We start from the raw sequence: 26,154 nt of genomic DNA, 5'->3' as shown, positions 1-26,154 counted from the left end.
TCACAAAGGGCCTCATGGACGTCTTGACACTGGAAATTCTATTATTTCACTAGAATTTTGATCATGTTGCTTAAGGCCATGGCCCTATGTAAACATTAGAATATCCTTTAAGCTTTGTCACTGTCATCTATACTGTAGTGTAGATTGAATGAATTAGTCTTATCTTGCAAATTTTGATTTTGATAAAAAAAGGTACGAATAACTAAAGACACTGTAGGGAGAAGCTGTAATCAGCATTGAAAGGGAGTAATACATGGAGGAAAAAAAAAGAGTGGAAATAGAGAACAACTATTGTTACTTATTCACTCAGGTAGTACTTATTGTCAAACTCTGACGGCATTTACATCTAGCCGCAAACAGACTGGTGTTAATGGATGGCACTAATTCTGCATGTTCTATTGATTTATTTGGATATTGTTCATTTTAAATAATTAGCTAGTTCCAGGAAAATTATCTTTATTTTTTTTACAAAGTACCATTTTAGTTAGCTTTAAAATTTTCATTTGGGTATTCCCATTGTGGCAAAGTGGAAACTAATCTGACTAGGAACCATGAGGTTGCGGGTTCAATCCCTGGCCTCGCTCAGTGGGTTAAGGATCTGGCGTTGCTGTGAGCTGTGGTGTAGGTTGCAGACACGACTCAGATCTGATGTGGCTGCAGCTGTGGCGTAGGCTGGCAGCTGTAGCTCCGATTTGACCCCTAGCCTGGAAACAAAAGAAAAAAAAACAAAATAAATAAATAAATAAAATTTTCATTTGGTTTATAAATTGAATTGGTGCTGTTATGATAGATCAAAAAGTAAGAGAAAATAATTACAATACTGGCATTTACTTATATATGATCTATGTATAAATTTTCCTATTGTCTTTTTTTTTTCATTCTTGCAGCAAACAGGACTTTGAGTCTACAAATGAGGTAAGTGCAAAAAGAGTTAAAAAACAAATAGAGGTGATAACAAAGCAAATTTTGATATTTCCACTAATAATAATATTGTTTTAGTTTGGTATCTTTATTAGACTGGAAACATATCAGTGGAAGAAACAATGATTCTTTTGCCTTTAAAGTGATATAACCATTTATATCTTTGTAATGGCTATAAAAATGATAATTGTAAAATAATAATTATTTACACAAAAAATGTTTTCTCAGCTGTCACCTTATGATTTAATTTGTCTTTGCTTATCAGAACATTTAAAAGTTCATTGTTTTAGAAAACTGAAATCAACATTAACCAAATAAATAGCAAATTTATTTTTCATGTTTTTCATAATCTTGTATATCCCATGCCCAATAGCCAGCAACTTGAAGTAAATTTTTTTCAAGTATTAATTCTATTATATATGCACATTTTGTTTAATAATTACTTTTAATGGATAGGTCATCAAATAGAGAAAGAACTGATTTTAATGTAATAAAAAGCACAATGGCCTCTTTTATGTTTATTTTCATCTTTATTTCCAATGTATTGTTATACTGCATTCATTACAGTACTTCAGTAAGCCCTCAATTGCCTTCATGAAGTATTGACTTCAATTCAGCTTTTCACTTAAAATTTGTTGAAGTTTCTCAGTGTTGTGGTGCCAACATCATAATCTTTCAAAAGTCACCACTGCTGCATGTAAATTCTTAATAAACCCTTATTTTTTTATTTCCCTAAATTTCCATTATTAAAAAGTCAGCCTCTAAAATGTCATATCTACCACCAAACAAACTTTGAGTTGTTGAAAGATACACTGAAATAAACTGTTAATGGGACATAAGAGACCACCCTGTTGTTTTTAAACTGCTCTTTTTAAAAATAGAAATGGATGATTTCCCACTGTGGCACAGTGGGTTAAGAATCCAACTGCAGTGGCTCGGGTTGCTGTGGAAATATGGGTTCAATCCCTGGCCTGGAGAAGTGGGTTAAAGGATCTGGTGTTGCCACAGCTGTTGCAGCTGTGACTCGATTCAATCCCTTCCCTAGGAACTTCCATATGCCGCAGGTGTGGCCATTAAAAAAAAATAGAAATGGAATATCTGGTTGTCCCCAACTTTCCCCTAAAATTCCTAGAATTCAGGGTTATTTCCAGGGTGTATGTAGTATAATCAGTTTTTTAAAAGTAAGAACTGATAAGATTAGAAGTAAAGTTTATAGCAATTATTACCCAAAAAGTGAAATAATCTTCTGTCCCTAAAATACATCCCTCTGCACAAAAGTCTGCGGACTGCTGACCCACAATTAAAACACTAATGTATATCTGTTAATGGATACACCTCTCTTTTCTTACAGTCGGAAGACATTGAATTGTTGATTCCAAAAGGATTGTCAGAATTTACAAAACAGCAAATTCGCTATATTCTGCAGGTGAGATGGGGACAAGAGCGGCTGTGAATTCAACACTAACAAACCGCTAGCCGAAGATGTTTCCTTTAATTAAAAACAGAAAGTTCCAAATTAAAATTCTTTTTCACAAGAGTTGATTATACTTTGATTAAACAAGAGTTACGGAGTTCCCGTCGTGGCGCAGTGGTTAACGAATCCGACTAGGAACCATGAGGTTGCGGGTTCGGTCCCTGCCCTTGCTCAGTGGGTTCACGATCCGGCGTTGCCGTGAGCTGTGGTGTAGGTTGCAGACGCGGCTCGGATCCAGCGTTGCTGTGGCTCTGGCGTAGGCCGGTGGCTACAGCTCCGATTCGACCCCTAGCCTGGGAACCTCCATATGCCGCGGGAGCGGCCCAAGAAATAGCAACAACAGCAACAACAACATCAACAACAACAACAGACAAAAAAAAGACAAAAAAAAAAAAAGAGTTACATTATTGTTTGGTCAGACTATCAAACATTAGTATTGAATGACTAGCATTCAGGAAATCTTTATAGATGTATTGTTTCCAGCTGTGGAATACCCTTATTCTCTCCTCATTGCTGTAGCACAACTTTACTCTTAATTTATAGGCTTTGCCTCTTCTTCTCCATTCTACTTTCTATACCTCCCCCCCCACCACTGGCAGTGAGCGATGGAAACGCCAGTGCCTTGATTTTCCTGAATTGTGGAAGGCTAGTAAATTCTCCTACAATGAGGGAAGAGACAGATCAAGGTAGGTGCTAAGGAATTACTGCTAAAAAGGAGAATACAGGATACAATGAACTTCTTTGCCGAACAAAAACTGACTCACAGACTTCGAAAAACTTATGGTTACCAAAGAAATGTTGTGAGGGGAGGGATGAGCCAAGGCTTTGGGATGGGAATGTTGTAAAACTGGGTTTGATGGTAGTTGTACAACTATAAGTATAATAAAATTCGTTGAGTTAAAAAAAGAATACACGTGTTTGCAGTAAAGGATTCTAAAGATAATCTAGCTTTGTCTAGTGAGGCAGATTTCTAAGTTTGATATTTGGTCTGAAATCTTTGTGGATCATCCACATATTGGACCTGGCATTATCTGTGAAGCTTAAATGAAATATTTTTAATGGCACACAGTCTGTATTATAAAGAGACAGTGGTGTGGGAAACACATATGTTCTGCAGAACATGAATTTTGGAGACATACTAGATTTTATTTCTGGGGATGGGATGTCCATCCAAAGTGCATTCATGGCCTATTTCTTCAGAAAAACTCAGAATATTTGCATCAAACTTCCTGAGGAACATTGGTCTGTAGTTTTCTTTCCTTATATTCTCTTTGGTTTTGGCTTCAGGATAATCTAGCTTCATAGAATGAACTGAGAAATGTTTCTTCCTTTTCTATTTTCTGGAATAAACTGTATAGATATGATATTAACTCTTCTTTATCATTTGCTATAATCATTTCAGTGAAAATATCTGGGCATGGATATTTATTTTTCAGTAGTTTTAAAAAATTCTAAATTTAATTCCTTAGTAGTTATAGGTCTAGTCAAATGACCTGTTTCACACTGGATGAATTGTGGTAGCCTGTGTTTTTCAAGGAGGGAATCCATTTCATCTAACTTGTTGAATGTGTATGTGTACAATTATTCATAGTATTCCCTTATTATCCTTTTTTTTCTTTTCTTTCTTTTTTTTTCTTTTTTTTTTTTTTGTCTTTTTGCCATTTCTTGGGTCGCTCCCGCGGCATATGGAGGTTCCCAGGCTAAGGGTCTAATCGGAGTTGTAGATGCCAGCCTATGCCAGAGCCACAGCGATTTGGGATCCGAGCTGCGCCTGCGACCTACACCGCAGCTCACGGCAACGCTGGATCGTTAACCCACTGAGCAAGGGCAGGGATTGAACCCGCAACCTCATGGTTCCTAGTTGGATTCGTTAACCACTGTGCCACGACGGGAACTCCCTTTATTATCCTTTTGACATCTGCAGGATCTGTATTACTATCTCCTATTTAATTCCTAATACTAGTGATTTGTGTTTTCTCTTTTTTTATCAGTCTTATTGGAGGTTTATCAATTTTATTGATTTTTTTTCAAGGACTATAGTTTAGTTTTATTGATCTTTATTGCTTTCCTGTTTACACTTCCATTGATTTTTTTTTTCCTCTTGTCTGTATTATTTCCTCTTGTCTGTATTATTTTTTTCCTCTTGTCTGTATTATTTCTTTCCTTTGCTTGCTTTGGTTTAATTTGCTCTTCTTTTCCTAGTTTCTTGACATAGGTAGTTAGAGGGTTGATTTCAGACCTTTCCTATTTTCTAATGTAAGCTTTTAGGGCTATAAATATCCTCTCAGCATGGCTTTAGTTGTGTCTCACAAGTTATGTATTTTCATTTTATTTTTTATTTTTAGTTTTATGTATTTTTTAAAATCTCCCTTTAGATTTCTGCTTAGACTGGTGGATTATTTAAAAATGTATTATTTAGTTTCCAAGTGTTTAGAGACTTTCCCATTGTCTTTCTGCTATTCATCTCTAATTTGATTCTGCTATGGTCAGAAAATATACTCCATATGAGATCTTTTTTTTTTTCTTTTTGGTCACACCTGTGGAATGTGGAAATTCCCTGGCCAGGGATTGAACCCATGCCACAGCAGCAACCAGAGTTGCTTCAGTGACAATGCTGGATCCTTAAGCAGGTATGCAACAAGCGAACTCCTGAGATCATTTTTTTTTTTTGAAATTGTTTTGTTTTATAGTCAAGGATATGGTCTATTTTGATATATATTCCATGGGAACATGAAAGGAATATCTATTTTTGAATGAAGTATTCTATAAATGTTGATTAGATCTCTTGGTTGATGGTGCTGTTGAATTCTTATGTGATATTTTTGGTCATTTTTTGCCAAGTAGTTTTATCAGTTGCTGAGAGAAGATATGCTATTTTTTTCTTTTGTTTTCTGTTCACTCTCTCTGTTTTTTCTTTCTCTGTTCTCTTTGTTTTGCTTCCTATAGATTACTTGAACATGTTTTAGAATTCCATTTTGATTTCTCTCTAGTCCTTTTGAGTATAGCACTTAGTATACCTTTTTTAGTGGTTTCTTCTAAGTATTACATTATATATCCACAACTTATTCCAGTATATTGATGTCAACATTTTATCAATTTCAGTGAACTCTAGAAAACTTTGCTTCCTTTATTTCTCTTAGCCTCCACATTTATAATGTCTAAAATATTAGAGACACATCAGTATTATAATTTTTTCTTTAATCATGAAATATAATTTAGAAAATGTAAGAGAAGGAAAACCTACTCTATTAATCCATATTTTTGCTTACCATGTTACTTTTTCTTTCTTGATATTCAAAATTCCTCCTTATATCATTTTCTTTCTCTTCACAGAACTTCCTTAGCAACTTTCTTTTAGGGTAGGTCTGCCAGTGAAAAATTCTTTTCTTTTTTTTTTTTTTTTTTTTTTGTCTTTTTGTTGTTGCTATTTCTTGGGCCACTCCCGCAGCATATGGAGATTCCCAGGCTAGGGGTTGAATCGGAGCTGTAGCCACCAGCCTACGCCAGAGCCACAGCAACGCGGGATCCGAGCCACGTCTGCAACCTACACCACAGCTCACGGCAACGCCGGATCGTGAACCCACTGAGCAAGGGCAGGGACCGAACCCGCAACCTCATGGTTCCTAGTCGGATTCGTTAACCACTGCGCCACGACGGGAACTCCTCTTTTCATTTTTTTCATCTGAAAATATTATTTCCCCTTCATTCTTCTTTTTTCTTTTTTTTAAAGATTTTTATTTTTTCTATTATAGTCGATTTACAGTTTTCTGTCAATTTCTGCTGTACACCAAAGTGACCCAGTACCCTTCATTCTTAAAGATTTTTTTCATTGGATACAGAATTTGCTGTTGACATTTATTTCAGCATTTAAAAATGGTGTGCCACAGGGAGTTCCTGTTGTGGCTCAGTGGAAGTGAACCCAACTAGTATCCATGAGGATGTGGGTTCAATCACTGGCCTCGCTCAGTGGGTTAAGGATCTGGCATTGCCGTGAGCTGTGGTGTAAGTTGCAGATGCTGCTCGGATCCTGCAGTGCTGTGGCTGTGGTATAGACCGGCAGCTGTAGCTCCGATTTGACCCCTAGCCTGGGAACTTCCATATGCCACATCTGCAGCCCTAAAAAGAAAAAAAGGAAAGGAAAAAAAATGGTGTGCCACTTCCTTCTGGCCTCTTTGGTTTCTCATGACAAACCAGCTATTATTTGAATTGCTATTCCCAACAGTTAAAAGTTTCTCTTGGTGCTTTTAATATTGTAAATTTATCTTCAGTTTTAAGAAGTTTGACTGATATGACCTGGCATGGATTTCTTTGGGTTTATCCTCTTTGGGATTTTCTGAACTTCTTGAAGTTATATGTTTATGGTTTTTTGTTTTTGTTTTTGTTAATTTGGGAAAGATTATAGCCATTATGTCTTCAAATCTTTTTCAGCTACATCTTCTTTCTTTTTTCCCTTAAATCTCTGATGACATGAATGTTAGCTATATGTCATATTCCCATTGGTCTCTGAGGCTCTGTTCAATTTTTTTCCAATCTATTTTCTCTCTGATGTTCAGAATGAGTATTTTCTACTGTTCTACCTTCAGGTTCACTGATTCTTTGCTCTATCCTTTCCATTCTGCTTTTTAGTCCATCCACTGTGGTTTTTGTTTTTTCAGTTATTGAGTATTTCAGTTCTAAAATTTCCATTTCATTATTCTTTGTAACTTCTATTTCTTTTCTGAGATTTTCTGTTTTGTTGCTGAGACTTCCTATTTTTTATTTGTTTTAAATCTTTGTAATTTCTTGTTGAAGTATTTTTAAGACAGCTGTTTTAAAAGCCTTGTCAGATAATTCTAACATTTCTGATATCTTGATGTTGGAAGGTACTAACTTTTTTTCTTATCAAGTTGGTATTTTCCTGGTTCTTGGATGATGAGTACTTTTCTAATTGAAACATGGACATTTAGAGTATTATTTATGACTCTGGATCTTGTGCAGGTCTTCCGCTTTAGCAGGTCTCCTCTTATAGTGAAACAAGGGGAAATAGGGGCACTGTTTATTACTGCCAGGTGGGAGTGGAAGTCAGGTTCTCCATTCTGCCTCTGTTGACACTAGTTGAGGGAGTAGTTCTTTGTTCCTCCTGGGCAGGGGTAGGGATTGTGGTTCTCTACTAGGCCCCCACTGATAACAGCCTGGTTTGGATGAAGAAGAGTGTCTTATTACCATTCCCCTCTTGGCCTCTACTGACACTGCAAGGTGAGTGGCCTCATTTCTGTTGGGCAGTGATGAAAAGTCTTGACTCCACTAAGAATCCTCTGACATGACTCCAGCAGGGAGGTTGAGAGAGAGAGAGAGAAAATCTAGGTTCCTTCTTGGCCTTTAATGGTTTGAGTGGGAGTAGAGTTATAGGTTCTTTTTCTGTGGTACTTGGCTGGAATAGAGTGGTTATTTTCTAAATGTTACCTTCCTTGCTAGGCTACCCTTTTCATGGTACTTTGGCTAGAGAGAGCAGGATTTTCTAGGGACTTTTGTTGTCTGTATCCACCAGTGTTTCAGGGTTACTGACTTTCCCAACACTACTCTTATATATGAAGCAAAAAGAAAACCCAGGAACTCACTTTTGTGTTATTTTTCAGCTCTCAGTGTTCCTAACCAGACTTCATTCTTTTTTTTTTCATTTTTCAGAGTCTTTTTATGTTTGTTTTATACGTAGAGTCTAGGGCTTTTAGTTATACTTAGTAAGAGGAACAGAGAAAAATATATCTGCTCCATATTTTCTGAAACAGAAGTTGCCTGGTTTTGAAACCATTTTTCTTTGAAGAAATGAGTTTAATCTAGTGAGAAGGTTTTTCCTCCCTCTTCTTTAAAATGTGAGATGTTTCTATACTTCAAGGTTAAACTTAATTAATATTATATTCTTAACTCAGGCAAAATCCATGCATTTGGCAGCAAACTTAGGAGATGCAATATACTATTTGAAGGTTGACTGCCTCATTTTTAATTCTTTAAATAGAGAATAAAAGTAAATCTGAAAATTTGCTGATAGATTTCTGTGGTGAGAAAGATGATACTTCATCATGGAAAAAATGATAGACCCTTGTACTAGTCACATAGCTATGATGGCTTCAGGAATATTGCTTGCATTAGTTATGCATGTTATCAACAGAATGCCCTGCATCACTATTTTAATATTGCCATATCAAAAATGAAACTTAATAAGTTTGCTTGTAGGAAGAGAAAAATAAGATTATTATTACTTATATTGCCTATTTTTATATGCTAGTAAAAATAAACCATCAATTGTTTTCTTCCTCCAGATGAGGGGTATGTCTGATAAATCACTCCGGCTAGTGTTGTCCACATTCAGCAACATACGTGAGGAGCTTGGACATCTTCAGAACGACTTGACAGTAACATTTATTTTGATTTTTTCTTTCCAAAGCCTTTCTTGTTCCTATAACATAGAAATCGAAGCATTCAGGCTACCTTTTAGAAATTTAATACACTACACCAATGTTATGCTCACCTGGATATAGTTTTTTTTCTTGAAACAGTTAATTGGATTTGGGAGAGGAGTAAAGAGCTATTCAGTGTGCAAATGAAAGAAAATTGGGTGCACACTTATTTATTTACCACTAAGGTAATTTAATGCTTAAAGCCAAGGAATAGTTTGTAAAATTAGAATAATCTGACTCATTGATTGGGAATTTCCTCTTTTCTATAATAATATGGCATACTTTGAATTTCTTTGACTACTTGAAAACTTTTTTCTCCAAGACCATAACCTTTTCTCTTTTCTATTTTAATTGGTGTTCTTCATGCCATCAGCTAGATAGATTCAGAATACTTTCCATACATTAAATAACTCCTTGAGGACTTTGGAGTGGGGTTTTTTGTTTGTTTCTGAGTTCTGATGAAAGCATTTAGACTATAATTTGAAAATTGACCACCTGCTGAGATTAACAAGGAGTCTTTGTAGATTGAAGAAAAACATTAAAAGAATTCAGAAGGCACTGCTTCATTGCACATAGAATTAGTCAGTCCATCCAAATGATCAATTTCAATGCAGGCTTTAAAAGTTTCAATCCTCTTGTATCCTATATTTTGATTAATTTTTAAGAATTCTGTTTTATTAAACAACTACAAATGAAACACGTGCTTATTTAAAACTTCCAGTGTATACAGGTCTTTGTATTATGTAACTGTTGAAAAGTTTCTGTAATTTTTTTTTTTGTCTTTTGTCTTTTGTTGTTGTTGTTGTTGTTGTTGCTATCTCTTGGGCCACTTCCGTGGTATATGGAGGTTCCCAGGCTAGGTGTTGAATTGGAGCTGTAGCCACCGGCCTACGCCAGAGCCACAGCAACGCGGGATCCGAGCCGCGTCTGCAACCTACACCACAGCTCACGGCAACGCCGGATCGTTAACCCACTGAGCAAGGGCAGGGACCGAACCCGCAACCTCATGGTTCCTAGTCGGATTCGTTAACCACTGCGCCACGACGGGAACTCCCAGTTTCTGTAATTTTGAGTCATAACAAATAATTTTGTTTCTAGTCACTGGAAAATGACAAGATAAGACTTGAGAAAGACTTGGCATTCAAAGAAACTCAAATAAAAGAGTATGAAGAACTCTTGGCATCAGTGAGAGCAAATAATCGCCAGCAGCATGTAAGTTATTTTTATTGAAAATAAACTAGATTGGGGGAGTTCCCATTGTGGCTCAGCAGAAAAAAATCTGACTAGCATTCATGAAGATGTAGGTTCGATCCCTGGGCTTGCTCAGCGGGTTAGGGATCCAGCCTTGCCGTGAGCTGTGGTGTAGGTCGCAGATGTGGCTCAGATCTGGTGTTGCTGTGGCTGTGGTGTAGGCCAGCAGCTGCAGCTCTGATTCAATCCCTTGCCTGGAAACCTCCATATGCTGTGGGTGTGGCCCTAAAATGACAGGAAAAAAAAAAGAAAAAAGAAAATAACCTAGATTGATAGTTTTTCATATGCGCAATTACTAGCACACTGGAGTTATGAGATACAATCCGTACAATTAAAATGATGGAACAACTTGTTCATATGAGAACTGAGTGGCTTTTGGTAGTTCCAATGACTGAAGCCCTCTCAGAAAAATAGATAACCTTAAGTATTTTAGATATAAAGTATACACAATTCACAATTATCTATACTGTTGAGTGACAAAAATTTTATAAATATTCAAAGTTAATTCATTCATTTAATCTACTAATGTGTTGATTAAAAAGCTTTTATAGATCTTAACATGTTTGTGCAATGAGTAATTGAATGAATGGAACTCTAGAAGTTTTCTCCAGACACCTGAGCAGAGATGATTCTTGGGAAATTGTAATAAATTGATAAGGCTGATCCATTCCTAAACTTTGCTCCCATGACAGTCTGAAATTTTGGCTCAGTTTCGAGTTGTCACATAATCAGGCATAAGGTAATTTTGGTGCCTACTAGAAGGTAGGTTACAGTATTGTCAAAGAGTAGCAAGAGTCAGATTGCTAAATTGGTATATTGAAAGTTCATCTAATCTTGATTTCCTCTCATTCAAGATAGGCAAGTGAGAGTAATATATTTTATGGCTGATTTAACTTACTATATAAAGGCAAAGACATAAGAAAACGGGACATGGAAAAATATTTGCTTTGTTTCACTGAATTAATCAACTAAAGAGCACTCTCTCCCAAGAAGTAGAATCCATTTTTCTTATTTACTGGGTCTTCTTTCCAGCAAGGACTTCAAGACTCAACCTCAAAATGCCAAGCATTGGAAGAAAACAATCTCTCTCTTCGGCATACCCTATCAGACATAGAATACAGACTAAAAGAACTGGAATATTGTAAGCGTAATTTAGAGGAAGAGAATAAAAATCTTAAAATGCAGGTATTGAAATTTTGTTTTAAATATATGTTATTGCCTTAGTGATACCATAGTAATCCTAGTGTTGATTATATATATCCCAATATATATCCTATTCATCTTGAGAAAATACGTACACTGCTTTCTGATGATCTCCCATGTAGTTAGGTTGTAACTCACTGCCATTTGAGCTATATAAAGCAATTCCTAAAAATTGCTCTCATTTCAGTTCTTGTTTAATCATGTGGTTTTCATCTAATATTGTCTTGTAATATAATATGTATTTCCCTCATAGCAGTCTAATTCCAAAAGATTATTTTGCCTTGTGTAGGTTTCTGAGACTTGCACAAGTCCGATGCTGCAGGCTAAAATGGATGAGATTGGCAACCATTACATGGAGATGCTAAAAAACTTAAGAATGGAGAAAGATAGAGAGATCTGCAAACTAAGGGTATGTATATCCTACACTGCATAAATACGCAGGTCAGCACAGACTTTCTAATTAGACAATTATAGTTTCAAGTTTAATGCTACAAAAAAAGTCAACTGAAGGTAGAATTTTAGGAATACTCTATAGAAACTTTTAAATACACATCACTGTATAGAGAATATTACTAAACTGTTTTCTAATTTAGCATTTATTTATTTATTTATTGCTTTTGGTGGCAGGGATGAAACTTTATGATCTGGCTTAAAATTTGCTTATGCAGGCAAGAGCAACTTTCAAGATTATCCAGTGAAGCCGCATTTGAATTCATAAAAATCCTCACTTGACTTTGAGGGATGATACATAGCAAGAACTTTGTCAAGCACAAGGAATTATGTTCCTATAATTAGCATCAAAATTAAGGTTATATTGGGAGTTACTGCTGTGGCACAGTGTGTTAAAAATCTTCCTATGGAGGTGTGGGTTTGATCCCTGGCCTGGTGCAGTGGGTTACAGGGTTGAGTGTTGCCACAGCCGTGGTATAGGTTGTAGTTGTGGCTCAGATTTAGTTCCTGGCCTGGAAATTTCCATATGTAGTGGGCAATCATATAAAAAAATAAATAATGTGGTATTTGTGAGAATAAGAATACATTGCCTTATCTTGTCTAGGTCAAATTGATAAGCCCATAATTTACTGATTCCTAAATGTAGTTATGTAAACTCAAGTATTTTAATAGAAAAACTGACCACAGAGTGTTCTCTCCAAATATAATTGTACAATCTTTACCCAAAATCAAAATGAAAAAAAATAGAATTTGTTCAAAAATCTACTGATTTTTCTTGTAGATCTCCTCCACTGATTTCTTTTCCATTCCAACATTACTAATAACACTTTAACTCAATAGCCATTTGTGCACATATAAATGAGGTAAAGAGGAAAATGGAAAGGATTTGGAGTCAGAAGACCTGTCGTGGAGTTGCAGCTATGTTGTGCAATATACATGTAGCTGTTGTGACTTTGTGTCATTTAACATCTCTGGATCTCATTTACTTGTTTTGTAAATACAAAGGTATAATAATACTTATCTCAGAGGGCTGCTGTGAGGACTGAGGTAAGTCATGCAGGAGGAATATTTTATGAACTGCAAATAATGATACATCATTAGTTATTATTATGAGTTTTCCTTAATTAATATTTGAAGGAATATAAAGTACTGTTTTCTTAGCCTCATTTTAATTCTTGTTGCTCAGGACTGTTACTTAGATAATGCTTAGGTAGGCCTAAATAGTAAAGTCACCTTTAAGAAATAAGAAATTACACAATTCCCATTGTGGCTGTGTGGCTTAAGAACCTGACTTGTCTCTGTGAGGATACAGGTTCGATCCCTGGCCCTGCTCCTTGGGTTAAGGATCTGGCATTGCCACAAGTGGTAGTGTAGGTCACAGACGTGGTTCCAATCCAGTGTTGCTGTGGCCATGGCATAGGCTGGCAACTGATTAGGCCTTTTGCCTGGGAACTTCCATATGCCAAAAAAAGAAATGAGAAATTCCTAATCATTTCAATTCATATTTTACATTCATAAACTCTGTAAATTGGTACTTATTGGTATTTTGCTCTTCATTTCATAACTAGCTGTATGACCTTATGTCACTTAACCTCTCTGGAACTCAGTTACCCATTTTGTTAAATGAGAATTATAACTCTTATTTGTTTTTAAATCCTTAGACTCAGTTAAATCAGTACCAAAAGGATGTTTCAAGAAGAGAGGGAAGTTGTAGTGACTTCCAATTCAAGCTTCATGAACTGACAAGCTTGCTGGAAGAGAAGGATTCCCTTATAAAGCGTCAGTCAGAGGTAACAGAGAAGGGGTAGAGGTGAAGAGGAACAATACAACTCAGGCCTATAGGATAGATACTTACCCATGAACCAGAAAAGGACACATTTCCAATACTTATTTTATTCATGAAATAGAATGTGAGTTGCTATGAAGTAGAAGATGCTTATTTCAGAATAAATCATTTAAATGAAAGCTAGAATTGAAGCAAAAAATTTTGTGCTATTGTGCCTTTAATATTTCAATACATTAATATTCTATCTAATTAACAGTAAAATTCCCATTAAGACTGTGAGCTGCTTCAGCAAGGGATTGTGTTATATTGCTTTATCTGTAGTATGTAGCCCCAGGATCTGAAGGAAGAAACTACCAAAAATGTTGGCTAGTGTTGTATTGCTGTTATTAGCAAATGGTACTTTAAGTAACATTCAGTGATAGACTTTCTGTTAGGAAACAGTATCTGTTTCCATATTGAAGTTTAAATACTTTTCTGCTATCGCTGCACTTTTAAAACTTTTTGGAACAAAATTTTCATATCTTCATCTTGAGAACCATGCCCATTTGATCTCATGTTATCCCTTAATCATAGACATCCTATACTGGATAGTGAATTCCTACACAGGCTTATAATGTAACTTATTAAGTACCATGAAGCAAGGATATATGGAATTCAACTAGTGGGATTGGGAAATTTCCATCGTGGCTCAGCGGCAACAAAGCTGACTAGTATCCATGAGGACATGGCTTTGATCCCTGGCCTTACTCAGTGGGTTAAGGATCCAGTATTGCTGTGGGCTGTAGTATAGGCCTGCAGCTGTAGGTCCAATTCAGCTCCTAGCCTGGGAACTTCCACATGTCGCAGGTGTGGCCCTAAAAAGACAAAAAAACAAACAAAAAGAAACAAGTGGGATTGGAACATTCTTACCTCAAGGCTAAAAAGGAAGGGAAAAATGTAATTATTCTTATAACTTTGTTAAATGATCAAACATACTTCTTTCCTCAGTTTCTACTGTTCTCAAATGATTGTATTGTCTTTTATTTGTAAGGAACTCTCAAAGTTGAGACAAGAAATATATTCATCTCATAACCAACCCTCCAGTGGTGGAAGGACTACTATTACCACTAGAAAGTAATGTATTTCTAATGAAATTTGATTATGACTTTGGTTATGTTATAATCCAAGTTATAGCATGTTTAATTGATATATAAACCCCTAGACAGAGTTTGGTGTTTTCTGCAAGCCAGTAATTTGCTGAAGAACGTTCACAAAAAATATAGCTATTGTTACTTTAAATAAAAATCAGCAGCACACTTTTCCTGTATTTAAAATACATTAAGTACAATGGAAGTGAAAAGTAAATAATTAGTTGTTTAAGCAACTATATTAGCCAAAACTCTATCAGTTGCACATGCCAGAAAGCCAACTTAAACTGGGGATTAGTTAATTCACTTAATTGGGGTTGCTTGGTGTCCAGATGGATTTGTGTGATCAAAATATATCTTCAGAAATCTGTCTTTATCTCTTGGCTTTGCTCTTTCCCTTATAGACATTGTTCTTAGCAGGGTCTTTCTTCATACCAGCTTACATCTCAGCAATATAGCCAAACTAAATAGAAAATAAATTTTTATGAATAGTTTCAATAAAAGTCTACTTCAGATAGATAGTTCATATAAGTGGAATGAAACAAAATGTGGTCTTTGATGACTGGATTCTTTGACTTTGCATGTTTTTAAGATTCATCCATGTTTTAGCATGTGTCAGTAATTAATTGCTTTTTGTTACTAAATAATATTCCATTTTCTGGATATATAACATTTTTTTAATCCATGAATCAATTGATGGATATTTGAACTGGTTTTTTTTTCACATTCCTTTTTTTATAATGATTTTTATTTTTTCCATTATAGCTGGTTTACAGTGTTCTGTCTATTTTCTACTGAATAACAAGGTGATCCAGTCACACATACATGTATACATTCTTTATTCTCACATTATCATGCTCCATCACACGTGACTAGATATAGTGCCCAGTGCTATAGAGCAGAATCTCATTGCTTATCCATTCCAAAAACAATAGTTTGCATCAATTAACCCCAAATTCCCAATCCATCCCACTGCCTTCCTCTCCCCCTTGGCAACCACAAGTCTGTTCTTCATGGCCATGATTTGTGGAAAGGTTCATTTGTGCCATATATTAGATTCCAGATACAACTGAGATCATATGGTATATGTCTTTCTGTTTTTGACTTACTTCACTTAGTATGATAGTCTCTAGTTTCATCCACGTTGCTGCAAATGGCACTATTTTCTTCTTTTTAATGTCTGAATAGTATTCCATTGTGTATATATACCACTTCTTAATCCATTCATCTGTTGATGGACATTTGGGTTGTTTCCATGTCTTGGTGATTGTGAATAGTGCTGCAATGAACGTATGGTGCATGTGTCTTTTTCAAGGAAAGTTTTGTCTGGATACATGCCCAAGAGCAGGATTGCTGAGTCATATGGCAGCTCTATGTATAGTTTTCTAAGGTACCTCCATACTGTTTTTCATAGTGATTGTACCAGTTTACATTCCCACCAACAGTACTGGAGGGTACTATTTTCTCCCATTCTGTAAGTTGTCTTTTTGGGGTTTTTTATGGTTTTCTTTGCTGTGCAAAAGCTTGTCAGTTTGAATAGGTCCCATTGGTTTATTTTTGCTTTTATTTCTGTTGCTTTGGGAGACTGATCTGAGAAAACATTTGTAAGGTTGATATCAGAGAATGTTTTGCCTATGTTCTCTTCTAGGAGTTTAATGGTGTCTTGTCCCATATATTTTGAGTGGTTGTGTCTTCATTATCATTTGTCTCAAGGTAGTTTTTAATTTCCTTCTTGATTTCCTCATCGACCTATTGGTTTTTTAGTAGCATGTTGTTTAGTCTCCATGTAGTTTCTTTTTCTCATTTCTTTTCCTGTGTTTGATTTCTAGTTTCATGCCATTGTGGTCAGAGAAGATACTTGAAATAATTTCTATATTCTTAAATTTGTTGAGGTTAGCTTTGTGCCCCAGTATGTGATCAATCCTTGAGAACGTTCCAGGTGCACTTGAGAAGAATGTATATTCTGATTTTTTTTGGATGTAATATCCTGAAAATGTTGATTAAGTCTAACTTTTCTATTGTGTCCTTTAGGATCTCTGTTGCCTTATTGATTTTCTATCCAGAGGATCTGTCCACGGATGTGAGTGGGGTGTGAAAGTTTCCTACTATGATTGTATTCCCATAACTTTCTCTTTTTATGTCTGTTAGTATTTGTTGTAGGTATCTGGGTGCTCCTCTATTAGGGCATATATATTGATGATTGTAATATCCTCTTCTTAAATGGATCTTTTAACTACTAAATAGTGTTCTTCTTTGTCTTTCTTTATGGCCTTCATTATAAAATCTGTTTTGTCTGATATAAGTATTCCAGCTCTTGCTTTCCTGCCTTTTCCATTGTCATGAAATATCTTTTCCCATCCCCTCACTTTCAATCTGTAAGTGTCCTTTACCCTACAGTGAGTCTCTTGTAGACAGCAGATTGTAGGTTTTTGCTTTTTTATACGATCTGCCATTCTATATCTTTTGATTGGATCATTCAGTCCATTGACATTTAAGGCAATTATTTATAAATATGTATTTATTGCCATTTTAAACCTTGTTTTCCAGTTGATTCTATATTTCTCTTTTCTTTTTTGGGTTGGATGATTTCCATTTATTTTATGCTTGAGTTCTTTTCTTTTTAGTTTTTGTAAATGTAATGTTTGGTTTTGATTTGTGGCTTCCCTGTTTTTTAAGTATGTTAACCCCTTCTTGTATCTGATTGCTTTAGCCCGATAGTCATATAGGCTTAAATGTATTACTAAAATTAAAAAAAAGAATCTATATTTTCTTACTTTCCTTCCCCACATTCTATGATTTTGAAGTCTTTTTTTAACATCTTCATGTTTAGATCTGTATGCTGGCTTATTTAATTGATCACTTTCTGATTGTGGTTTCCTCCATCCTATTTCTTCTTACTTTTTTTTTTTTTTAATTTAGAGAAGCCCTTTTGGTATTTCTTTTAGAATGGGTTTAGTATTGCTGTACTCTTTTAGCTTTTGTTTGTTGGAGAAATTCTTTATTTCCCCTTCTATTTTAAATGATATTCTAGGTTGCAAATTTTTTCCTTTAAGCATTTTAAATATATCTTGCCACTCCCTTCTGGCCTGTAGTGTTTCTGTAGAGAAATCAGCTGATAGCCTTATGGGGGTTCCCTTATAATTAACTCTTTGCTTTTCTCTTGCTGCCTTTAGAATCCTCTGTTTATGTTTAACTTTTGCCATTTTTATTATAATATATCTTGGTGTGATCCTATTTGGGTTCAACTTGTTTGGAGCCCTCTGTGCTTCCTGTATTTGATATCAGTTTCCTTTACATTTGGAAAGATTTCAGATATAATTTCTTCAAATATATTTTCAATCACCTTTTCTTTTTCTTCTCCTTCTGGAATTTCTGTTATTCATAGATTGGTCTGCTTTATATTATGCCATAGGTCTCATATCGCTTTCATGTTTTTTTCATTTGGTTTTCTGTCTGCTGTCCTGATCAGGTGATTTCCATTATTCTATCTTCCAAGTCACTAATTTGTTCCTCTGCATTATTCATTCTGCTCTTTAGTGCCTTTATCTCAGTTTGCATCTCTGCAAATGAATTTTATAATTTTTCTATGTTCCTCCTTATATTTTCTAGTTCCTTTCTAAAGGAAACTGCATTAATGTTCATATCTGCTCTTAATTACTTGATATTCAGCCTTAATTCCTTCAGTATTTTCATTACCTCCCTTTTGAACTCAGTGTCTGTCAAACTGCAGAGGTCTGTTTCATCATTTGCTGCTTGATGTGAGTTCTGTTCTTTTACCTGGGAATTGTTCCTGAGCTTCTTCCTTTACAGCTTCCTCTCTGGAATGCTAGTCCCATCATGATTCCTTCTCTCTCTCTCTCTCTTTTTCTTTTGTTCTATCCAGGGTTTCTTGCACGTTTTGGAGGTTTAAGTTCTTCCAGCATTCAATAGATGTTCTGTGTGAGTCGTTTTACATGTAGAGGTGTTTTCTTAATGTGTTTGTGGGAGAAGGTGAGCACGATGTCTTATTCCTCTACCATCTTGATCTGCATCTGAGATGTTTTCAATTTTTGGCTATTATGAACAATCATATTGTAAATGTCTGTGTACAAATTTGTGTGGACAAATGTGTTCATTTGTTTTGAATATATACCTAGGTATAAAATTGCTGAGCACATGGTAACTTTTTGAAGAACTGCTAAAATTTTCCAAAGCAGCTGTACCATGTTACACTCCCATCAGCAGAGGCTTATAGTTTCTCTCCATCATCCCTAATATTTGTTATTGTCCATCTCTTGAATTATAGCCATCCTAACAGGTGTGGTGAAGTTGTATCTCATTGCAGTTTTGATTTGTAGTTCTCTAATAATTAGTGTTGCTTAGTATTTTTTCATGTGCTTATTGCTTATTTGTACATCTTCTTTGAAGAAATGACAGTCACAATGATTATGGCGGTGTAGATGTCTTTGGAGTTAGTGTTTTCATTTTCTTCTGATAAATACCCAGAAGTGAAATTGCTAGATCATATGGTAGTTCTATTTTTAAGTTTTTGAGGAACCTCCATACTGTTTTCCATAGTGGTTGTACCAGTTTGCATTATCATCAACAGTGCACAGTTGTTCCCTTTTCAACACATCCTTGCCAACACTTGCTCTTACTTGTTTTTTTAATAGCCATTCTAAGACAGGTGCAAGGTGATGTCATCTCTTTCTATATCTATAAATTGTGTGCTCTCTCTTTCTTTGCTAACCAGTCTGGTTAGAACTATATCAATTTTAATGATATTCTTGAAATTTCTTCATTATTTTGTCTGTTTTATTGGCTTATTAGGTTTATTTCTTTTTAATGACTGTTAAATGTTTAAATTATTCTGTTTTATTAGTCTACCTTCAAGTTATGTACCTCATCACATGTAGCACACAAAGTTTATGATAGTATGCTTCCATTTCCCTTTCATGATCTTTTTTGCTATTATTGTCATCTATATTTAATTTTACATACAAGCCTACATATACAGTATTATTTTTGCTCTCAATAGTCAATTATTTTTAAGGAGATATTAAAACAAGAAAAAATATTTTTAATTTACCCACATTTTATCATTCTAGTGCTGTTCATTCTTTTGCTTTGATCCAAATTTCCATCTGATATCATTTTACCTCTGCCTGAGGTAATTCCTTTAACATTTCTGTCATGCTTCTATGCTGGTGAAGATGTCTCTTGGCTTTTTATGTCTGAAAACAGATTTTTTTTTTTGGTCTTGGGCTACACCTGTGGCATATGGAGGTTCCCAGGCTAGGGGTCGAACTGGAGCTGTAGCTGTGGTGTAGCTGCTGGCCTACACCACAGCCATAGCAATGCAGGATCTGAGCTGCATTTGCAACCTACACCACAGCCCATGGCACAGCCATCCTCATGGATACTTGTCGTGTTCATTACTGCTGAGCCACAATGGGAACTCCCTGAAAACAGTTTTAATTTTGCCTTCATTATTCAGTTATTTTTGCTGTGTATAGAATAGCAAACTGATAGATTTTTTTCAATACTTTAAAGATGTCACTCCACTATCTTCTGACTTTCACTGTGCCAGATAAGAAGTTTAATGTTAATCTTATGATTATTCCTCTGCATAATTCCTTTTTTCCTCTGGCAAAATTCCAATTGTTTTCAGCAATTTGATAATGATTTGCCTCTATGTGTTTTTTTTCATCATTCTTTTTCTTGAGTTTTCTGAGCTTCTTGGATCTCTGTGTTTAGTTTCTATCAAATTTGGAAAGAATTGGGTCATTATTTCTTCAATTATTTTTTGTCTCCTGCCAATCCTGTAGGACTTCAGTTACACATATATGAGGCATCTGATATTTTACCTGGCTAACTCATACTCTATACATCTTTTTTCAGTCTTTTTTTTTTTCTCTTGTATTTGATTTTGGATAATTAATGTCTTCAAATTTAGAAGTATTTTCTTCTGCAGTACCCATTTTTTTGTTAATCCCACACAATATAACTTTCATCTTTGTAAGTCCAATGTAGATTATTATAGCCTCTATCATCCTCACTGTGTTCATGCTTTCCTCTTACTGATTATACATTTTATATATTTTATACATTTTTAAAATATTTCTATGGATCAACCCTCGCTTACTTATTTATCTATTGTTTCTTGGTTTGTTTTTACTAATTTATTTTTTCTTCATTATCAGTCTTACATTCCTGCTTCATTCCCTGCCTACTAATTCTTTTATTGAGTGCCATATAGTATGAATTGACATACTTGAGTTCTGGATTTTGGGGGGTACTACTCTTAAGAATTTTGGAGATTTGTTCTGAGAGATGGTTAAGTTACTTGGAAACAGTATAGTACTTTCAACTCTTGCTTTTAAACTCTGTTAGAACAACCTGCAATCTAGGACTAGGTTGTCCCACTACTAAGGCAATAGTCTTTTGTAGTGTCTACCTAATGCCCTCTAGTATTAGGAGGTCTTTCCACTCTGGTTAGTGGAACAAAGACTATTTCCTTCACTATATGTACTCCAGGAATTTCAAGGCTACTCCTTTTCAGTGATTCTTTCCCCAGCCTCAGTAGATTTTCACATGCCTACAGTGATCGGTACTCACCCAAAGACTTGCGGGGAATCCTCTACATATCTCTTGAACTCTCTCCATCTATATAGCTCTCTCCTGTCTGGTATTCCACCCCACAAATTCTGCCTCCAGGCAGTAGGCTAGGCACTTGTAAGGCTCATGTCATTTGCTTCCCTTCTCTGGGATCATGATCTTGTGCTGCCAGTGGTCCATCATTGCCAGAAGCAGAAGTATCTCCCTCTTACTCTATTGAAAATAGTAGTAGTAAATCTTTGTACACTGATTTTCCTTTTAGAAAGAGTCAAAACTCATTCAGAGCCAAATTAATTAAATAAGGAGACTCAAACTAAAAAGTAATGACTAAAAAGTAATGGATGTTATTTTCTTGTCCATCTTGGAAACTAACTTTTTTTTCTCTATAGGTATAGGACACAATATCCAATCTTAGGCCTCCTGTATGATGACTATGAATATATACCACCAGGTAGTGACACACAGACTATTGTGATTGAGAAAACAGAAGACAAATGGACTTGTGTAAGTTCACTTGGACATTTCTAGAGTATATAAATAGGGAGAAAAAAATCTTAAGACCATTGTGTTGTATTAGCAGAGTTTCTCAACTTCAGCACTGTTTTGGGGAGAGTAATTTATTGTGGGGGTCCACCCTACACATTTTAGGACATTCTAAAACCATATAGGACCTGACTTTAGCACTATGAAAATTACAGCCTCTGTTTTTTTATGTTAAAAACTTCTTAGGTACTAAAAGCAGGCAAAACTAATCTATGGTTATTATCAAAGTCAGGGAGTGGTTATTCTTGAGAGTGGGTACTGAATGGAAGGAAATATAAGGAGGACTACTGAGGTACTATTAATATGCTGTTTGTTGATCTGAGTGACAGTTCCATATGCATGTTCAATTTGTAAAATTTCATTTAGTTGTACACCTATATCTGCACTTTTTCTATGTTTATTATATTTCAAAAAAGGCTTAAAATGCTTAAGTACATTATGATGAGCAATAGATAAATTTATGTGAATCAATTCTACAGAACCTTTTGGAGAAATTTTTAAATTATAGATTTATAGTTAATAAAATAGTGCAGATTATAATTAATAAATTACTGCAGGTGTAGCTAATAAAATTAAACATCAGGTTTAATTCTGTTGAACAAGCTCAACCAAAAGATTTGGTTGAAAAAACAAAAAAATTCAGAAAGTTATTGGCTCTGAAACCCTTCTCTATAATCAAGCCATCAATCTTGGATATATGGTTATCTATCATCAGTGAAAGCAAGCAACATTTAATAACTCCAAAATGAGAATAATTTGAGCTTTGAAATATATTGTGTTTCTTGGGTCATTAATTAGTTGAGAATTACTTATTACTACTTATTAACTGATAAAGGGTACTTGGTGGCCAAGAACCAGATGAGCAACAAGAGAAAGTCAGCATAAGATTTAGAAATTGTCACTCAAATACTGTTTGCTGCTGAAACTTAATATTGAGAAGCAATTGCCACTACTAACCACATGTCCTCTAGAGGTGGCATCAATGGAAGGATCGGCCAAATAAATGGTCTACAGAAAAATAGCCGTTACTTCTCCCTTCATTAAAAATGTACAGCAATGAATATCAGACTTGATATCTGAAGAGACTAGAAACTGATAGCAAGTTCAAAATGTATTTAAGTAAATTTTATTTACAGAGACGTTGACATATTTAACCTCTAAATATGACACCAAGGACTAAATCTACTCAATTCTCCCTCCCGTATGTTAAAGTCATTTGAAACATATAACTTGACTAAAGTCAGACAAACCACTGTTTTGTTGAATATAGATATAAAAGAGTGCAAAAACAGTACTGTGCATTTCCTTTAGTATTATTCATATCAATTTAAATTGTTTTTATAACTGTGTGCATACAATAACAATGTCTTAAATTAATTATAAGCCAGTTCTAAACTAATTTTTTTTCTTTTCTAGCCATGAATGAATCTCCAATTCAAAGGAATTTTTTGGTCTTCATTAGTACTTGGTTATTTTTCCATGACTAAAGCTAACTGATATTTTAAACCATGCTGCTACCCAGCAAGTCCACTGGAATTCATTAGTTATACAGATGATAGTTTCTCTAGCCATTTATAAGGCCTGAATCCTTTCCATCACATTTTTGTATTCAACATAACAATACACCACTTGTTTAAACTTCAATTATAGACACTATAGGACTTAATGCAATATTTTTCAATAGGGTGTTTCCCAGACACTGAATTAATTTGTTGGGGTAATGATTTTACAAGTTATCCAATTAGAAGATTTTCTGATTTAGATGTGCAATTCAGCTACAAGAGTAAGCACTATTTTTTAATGACAAAAATCAAGACTATTGAATTGAAAAAAAATTGACTAGTGCATGGTATAGACATTATGTATTTGCTTTTCTCATATTAAACCTTGAGATTAAAGAAATTATTTATTACATGCTATTTATACCTCTTAGAGATATAACTAAATCAAAGGTGATGGTTAATTTCATTTAGCAGGGAAGTGGGATTTTTTTAAAATAACTAAATCTACTAAATGGCACATTATGCTATTTTGGTTCTAAGTACATATCAGTGATATGGTAAATCTGTTCTTTTGACGCATATCCCCAAATGAGCCCATTCATTTCCTTAAAAACACATAACAGTATATATTAGTAGTGGGTGGAAGGAAAGTGGACATTTTTAATAGTGGTATACAAAACATTAAATTGAAATACTACATAAAAGCTTAAGGAATAAAAATAGCAACAACAAATACTTGATATCTGCTACTTAGGAGAAAGAGATTTTATAGTAGAGTATTTAATATACTTAGAAGTTAGCTGAATAATTGGATTCCAGTGACCTAAGTGAACTCAAGTATTTTCTAAATACCTTCATAGATAAGAATGAAATTTTAAAATTTCAACTCCTCTGATTAAGAATTAGCAAAAATTAAAATGTTTGCATTTGACAAAGTACAGACTAAGGTAACATAAATTTGAGTTTACATGTGAATGAGGTTTTGCACTGAAATGTCTCTGCAAATATCTACATAGAAGTCTTTCTTTTTAATTATGTCTTGATATGAAGCTAAAAGGCTTATTTTATTATTTTAATACTTTAAAATGTTAAGCTGTATAATGTATATTGATATAATTCCATTACTATTTTGTGATAGAAAATGTTTAACATTCTTCATGAGCTGTGTAGTCCTTATATTTTTTTCCCTTGGTGTAGGAACAGGAGGGATGTTTCTTTTCTGTTAACTACTCATATATGTAACCAACAAAATTGTGCCGTGTTATCTACCTATTACATATGATAAAAATGGAAGTTTTTAGTAGCCTGATAGTAAACTGCCACCATAACTATTTGAAAATTATAACAAGTTTGATTTTCCCGAAATACTCTTCAGTAAAAATAAGTGCCCAAATTTGGGATAGTTAAATCAGCACTTCATCAGCTCACTTAATCTATGCATAATGAGAGAAGGGGGTTCACAACAAGGTGCTTATTATACTTAACAAAGTTAAATGTATGTATTTCTTTTCTAATTTTTGATTAAGATCAATAGAAATAGTAGTGATTTTTTTTTTCCTCTCACAAGTTTCCCACAGCTTATCTCTGAAAATGGCAAAGGTATTGACAGGTGAGGAATGCCTGTTTATCTAATTTCTATTCCAGTATATTTTGCTTTTAAGATGTCAAATAAAATGGAGACTGTGCAATGACATACAAAGTAATTTGTTTAAGTGTCTAAATAAAATATGTATCTGTATGGTCTAGGAATCCTAGTAGGAAACCTGTGGGATACATTTTTAGCTTAGCTGCATATTTTTGTCAGGAAGTTATTATCATGTGAATGCTATGTTTTATTTTTTTTTGTTTTTTTGTCTTTTTGCCATTTCTTGGACCGCTTCTGCGGCATATGGAGGTTCCCAGGCTAGGGGTCTAATCGGAGCTGTAGCTGCCAGCCTAAGACAGAGCCACAGCAATGCAGGATCCAAGCCGTGTCTGTGATCTACACCACAGCTCACGGCAACGCCGGATCATTAACCCACTGAGCAAGGCCAGGGATCGAACCCGCAACCTCATGGTTCCTAGTCGGATTCATTAACCACTGCGCCACGATGGGAACTCCTGAATGCTATGTTAGAGCTTAACAACCACCACTATAAAAAATTCCTGATGTGGACTACAAGAGACAATACTCTAAAGTTGGACATCTGATTGATGCAGCTTTCTGCTTTAAATGAAAATTTACATACCTAGTCTTCTAAGTTCCATAACTCACTAAATTCATATCTAGATACCATAAAACATTCTTCCCATCTTTGTGATGGTGCTTTAACTGTAATACTTGTCTTTACACAAACAGTACAAAAGGAACAAAATAAAGCTTAAAAAATTACACCTCACCATCCAATTTAGATCACTTTAACAAGAAACCATTCTTCTTTCCAGTTCTTATAATCTACAAAGATAACATATAGACATAATTCTCTTGAAAGTAAATAAGCCGTGAAAAGACTTCCCTAGAAGGCATCTCTCCCCCACCACACAAACAAAATTTATTGGCTTTCCATAATACTTTTTTTTGTCTAATAAAAAAATGAAGTATTTCATGCTCATCCTAGAATAAATAATTTTTAAACTAAAGAATGGAATAAATAATTACATCTGTCTGATAAAACCATTCATCTTCAGTGACAAAATTAGACATATCCTTTTTGAGTATACGAAAGAACAATGAAATAGTTATATGACATAATTACATGATAGCCAGGCAGTCTTAGTAATCTTGGATTGGTCTCTTGTAGATGAGATGTTAAGTCCAGGGTCTTCATGTTTAGTTTCCCATCCCACTTTTTGTTATTAAATTTTATGTTCCAGGGAGTCCCCATCA

General features: G+C 34.8%; 2 protein-coding genes across 7 annotated transcripts in view; one reads left to right on the top strand and one right to left on the bottom strand.

Moving 5' to 3' along the window:
• POF1B (POF1B actin binding protein) overlaps positions 1 to 24,987 on the top strand; it is a 76,692-nt gene extending 51,705 nt beyond the window's left edge. For 4 of the 6 annotated variants that reach the window (XM_021080028.2, XM_013986277.3, XM_013986276.3 and 1 more), the window contains 10 exons: positions 888 to 915; positions 2,273 to 2,347; positions 8,692 to 8,784; positions 9,928 to 10,041; positions 11,113 to 11,265; positions 11,573 to 11,692; positions 13,395 to 13,523; positions 14,550 to 14,632; positions 21,633 to 21,747; positions 23,203 to 24,987. In XM_021080028.2, the coding sequence (XP_020935687.1) occupies positions 888 to 915; positions 2,273 to 2,347; positions 8,692 to 8,784; positions 9,928 to 10,041; positions 11,113 to 11,265; positions 11,573 to 11,692; positions 13,395 to 13,523; positions 14,550 to 14,632; positions 21,633 to 21,747; positions 23,203 to 23,208 (916 nt within the window). In that variant the 3' untranslated portion in view covers positions 23,209 to 24,987. Of the gene's footprint in view, positions 1 to 887; positions 916 to 2,272; positions 2,348 to 8,691; positions 9,706 to 9,927; positions 10,042 to 10,184; positions 11,266 to 11,572; positions 11,693 to 13,394; positions 13,524 to 14,549; positions 14,633 to 21,632; positions 21,787 to 23,202 lie in introns of those variants that run through there. The other 2 variants (XM_005673748.4, XR_014835864.1) reach the window with 2 other exon arrangements.
• The window catches only part of APOOL (apolipoprotein O like), a 443,755-nt gene that overhangs the window by 197,367 nt on the left and 220,234 nt on the right, over positions 1 to 26,154 (bottom strand). The window lies entirely within an intron of this gene.

Source organism: Sus scrofa, chromosome X (assembly GCF_054392235.1).
Source record: "Sus scrofa isolate SSC_HxYL_T2T_F1_AM1 chromosome X, Sscrofa_HxYL_maternal_Yorkshire_Landrace_v2.0, whole genome shotgun sequence".
In the NCBI taxonomy this organism is placed as follows: domain Eukaryota; kingdom Metazoa; phylum Chordata; class Mammalia; order Artiodactyla; family Suidae; genus Sus; species Sus scrofa.
Note: the sequence above shows the minus strand (reverse complement) of the source record. Positions and strands in the feature narration are given on the sequence as shown.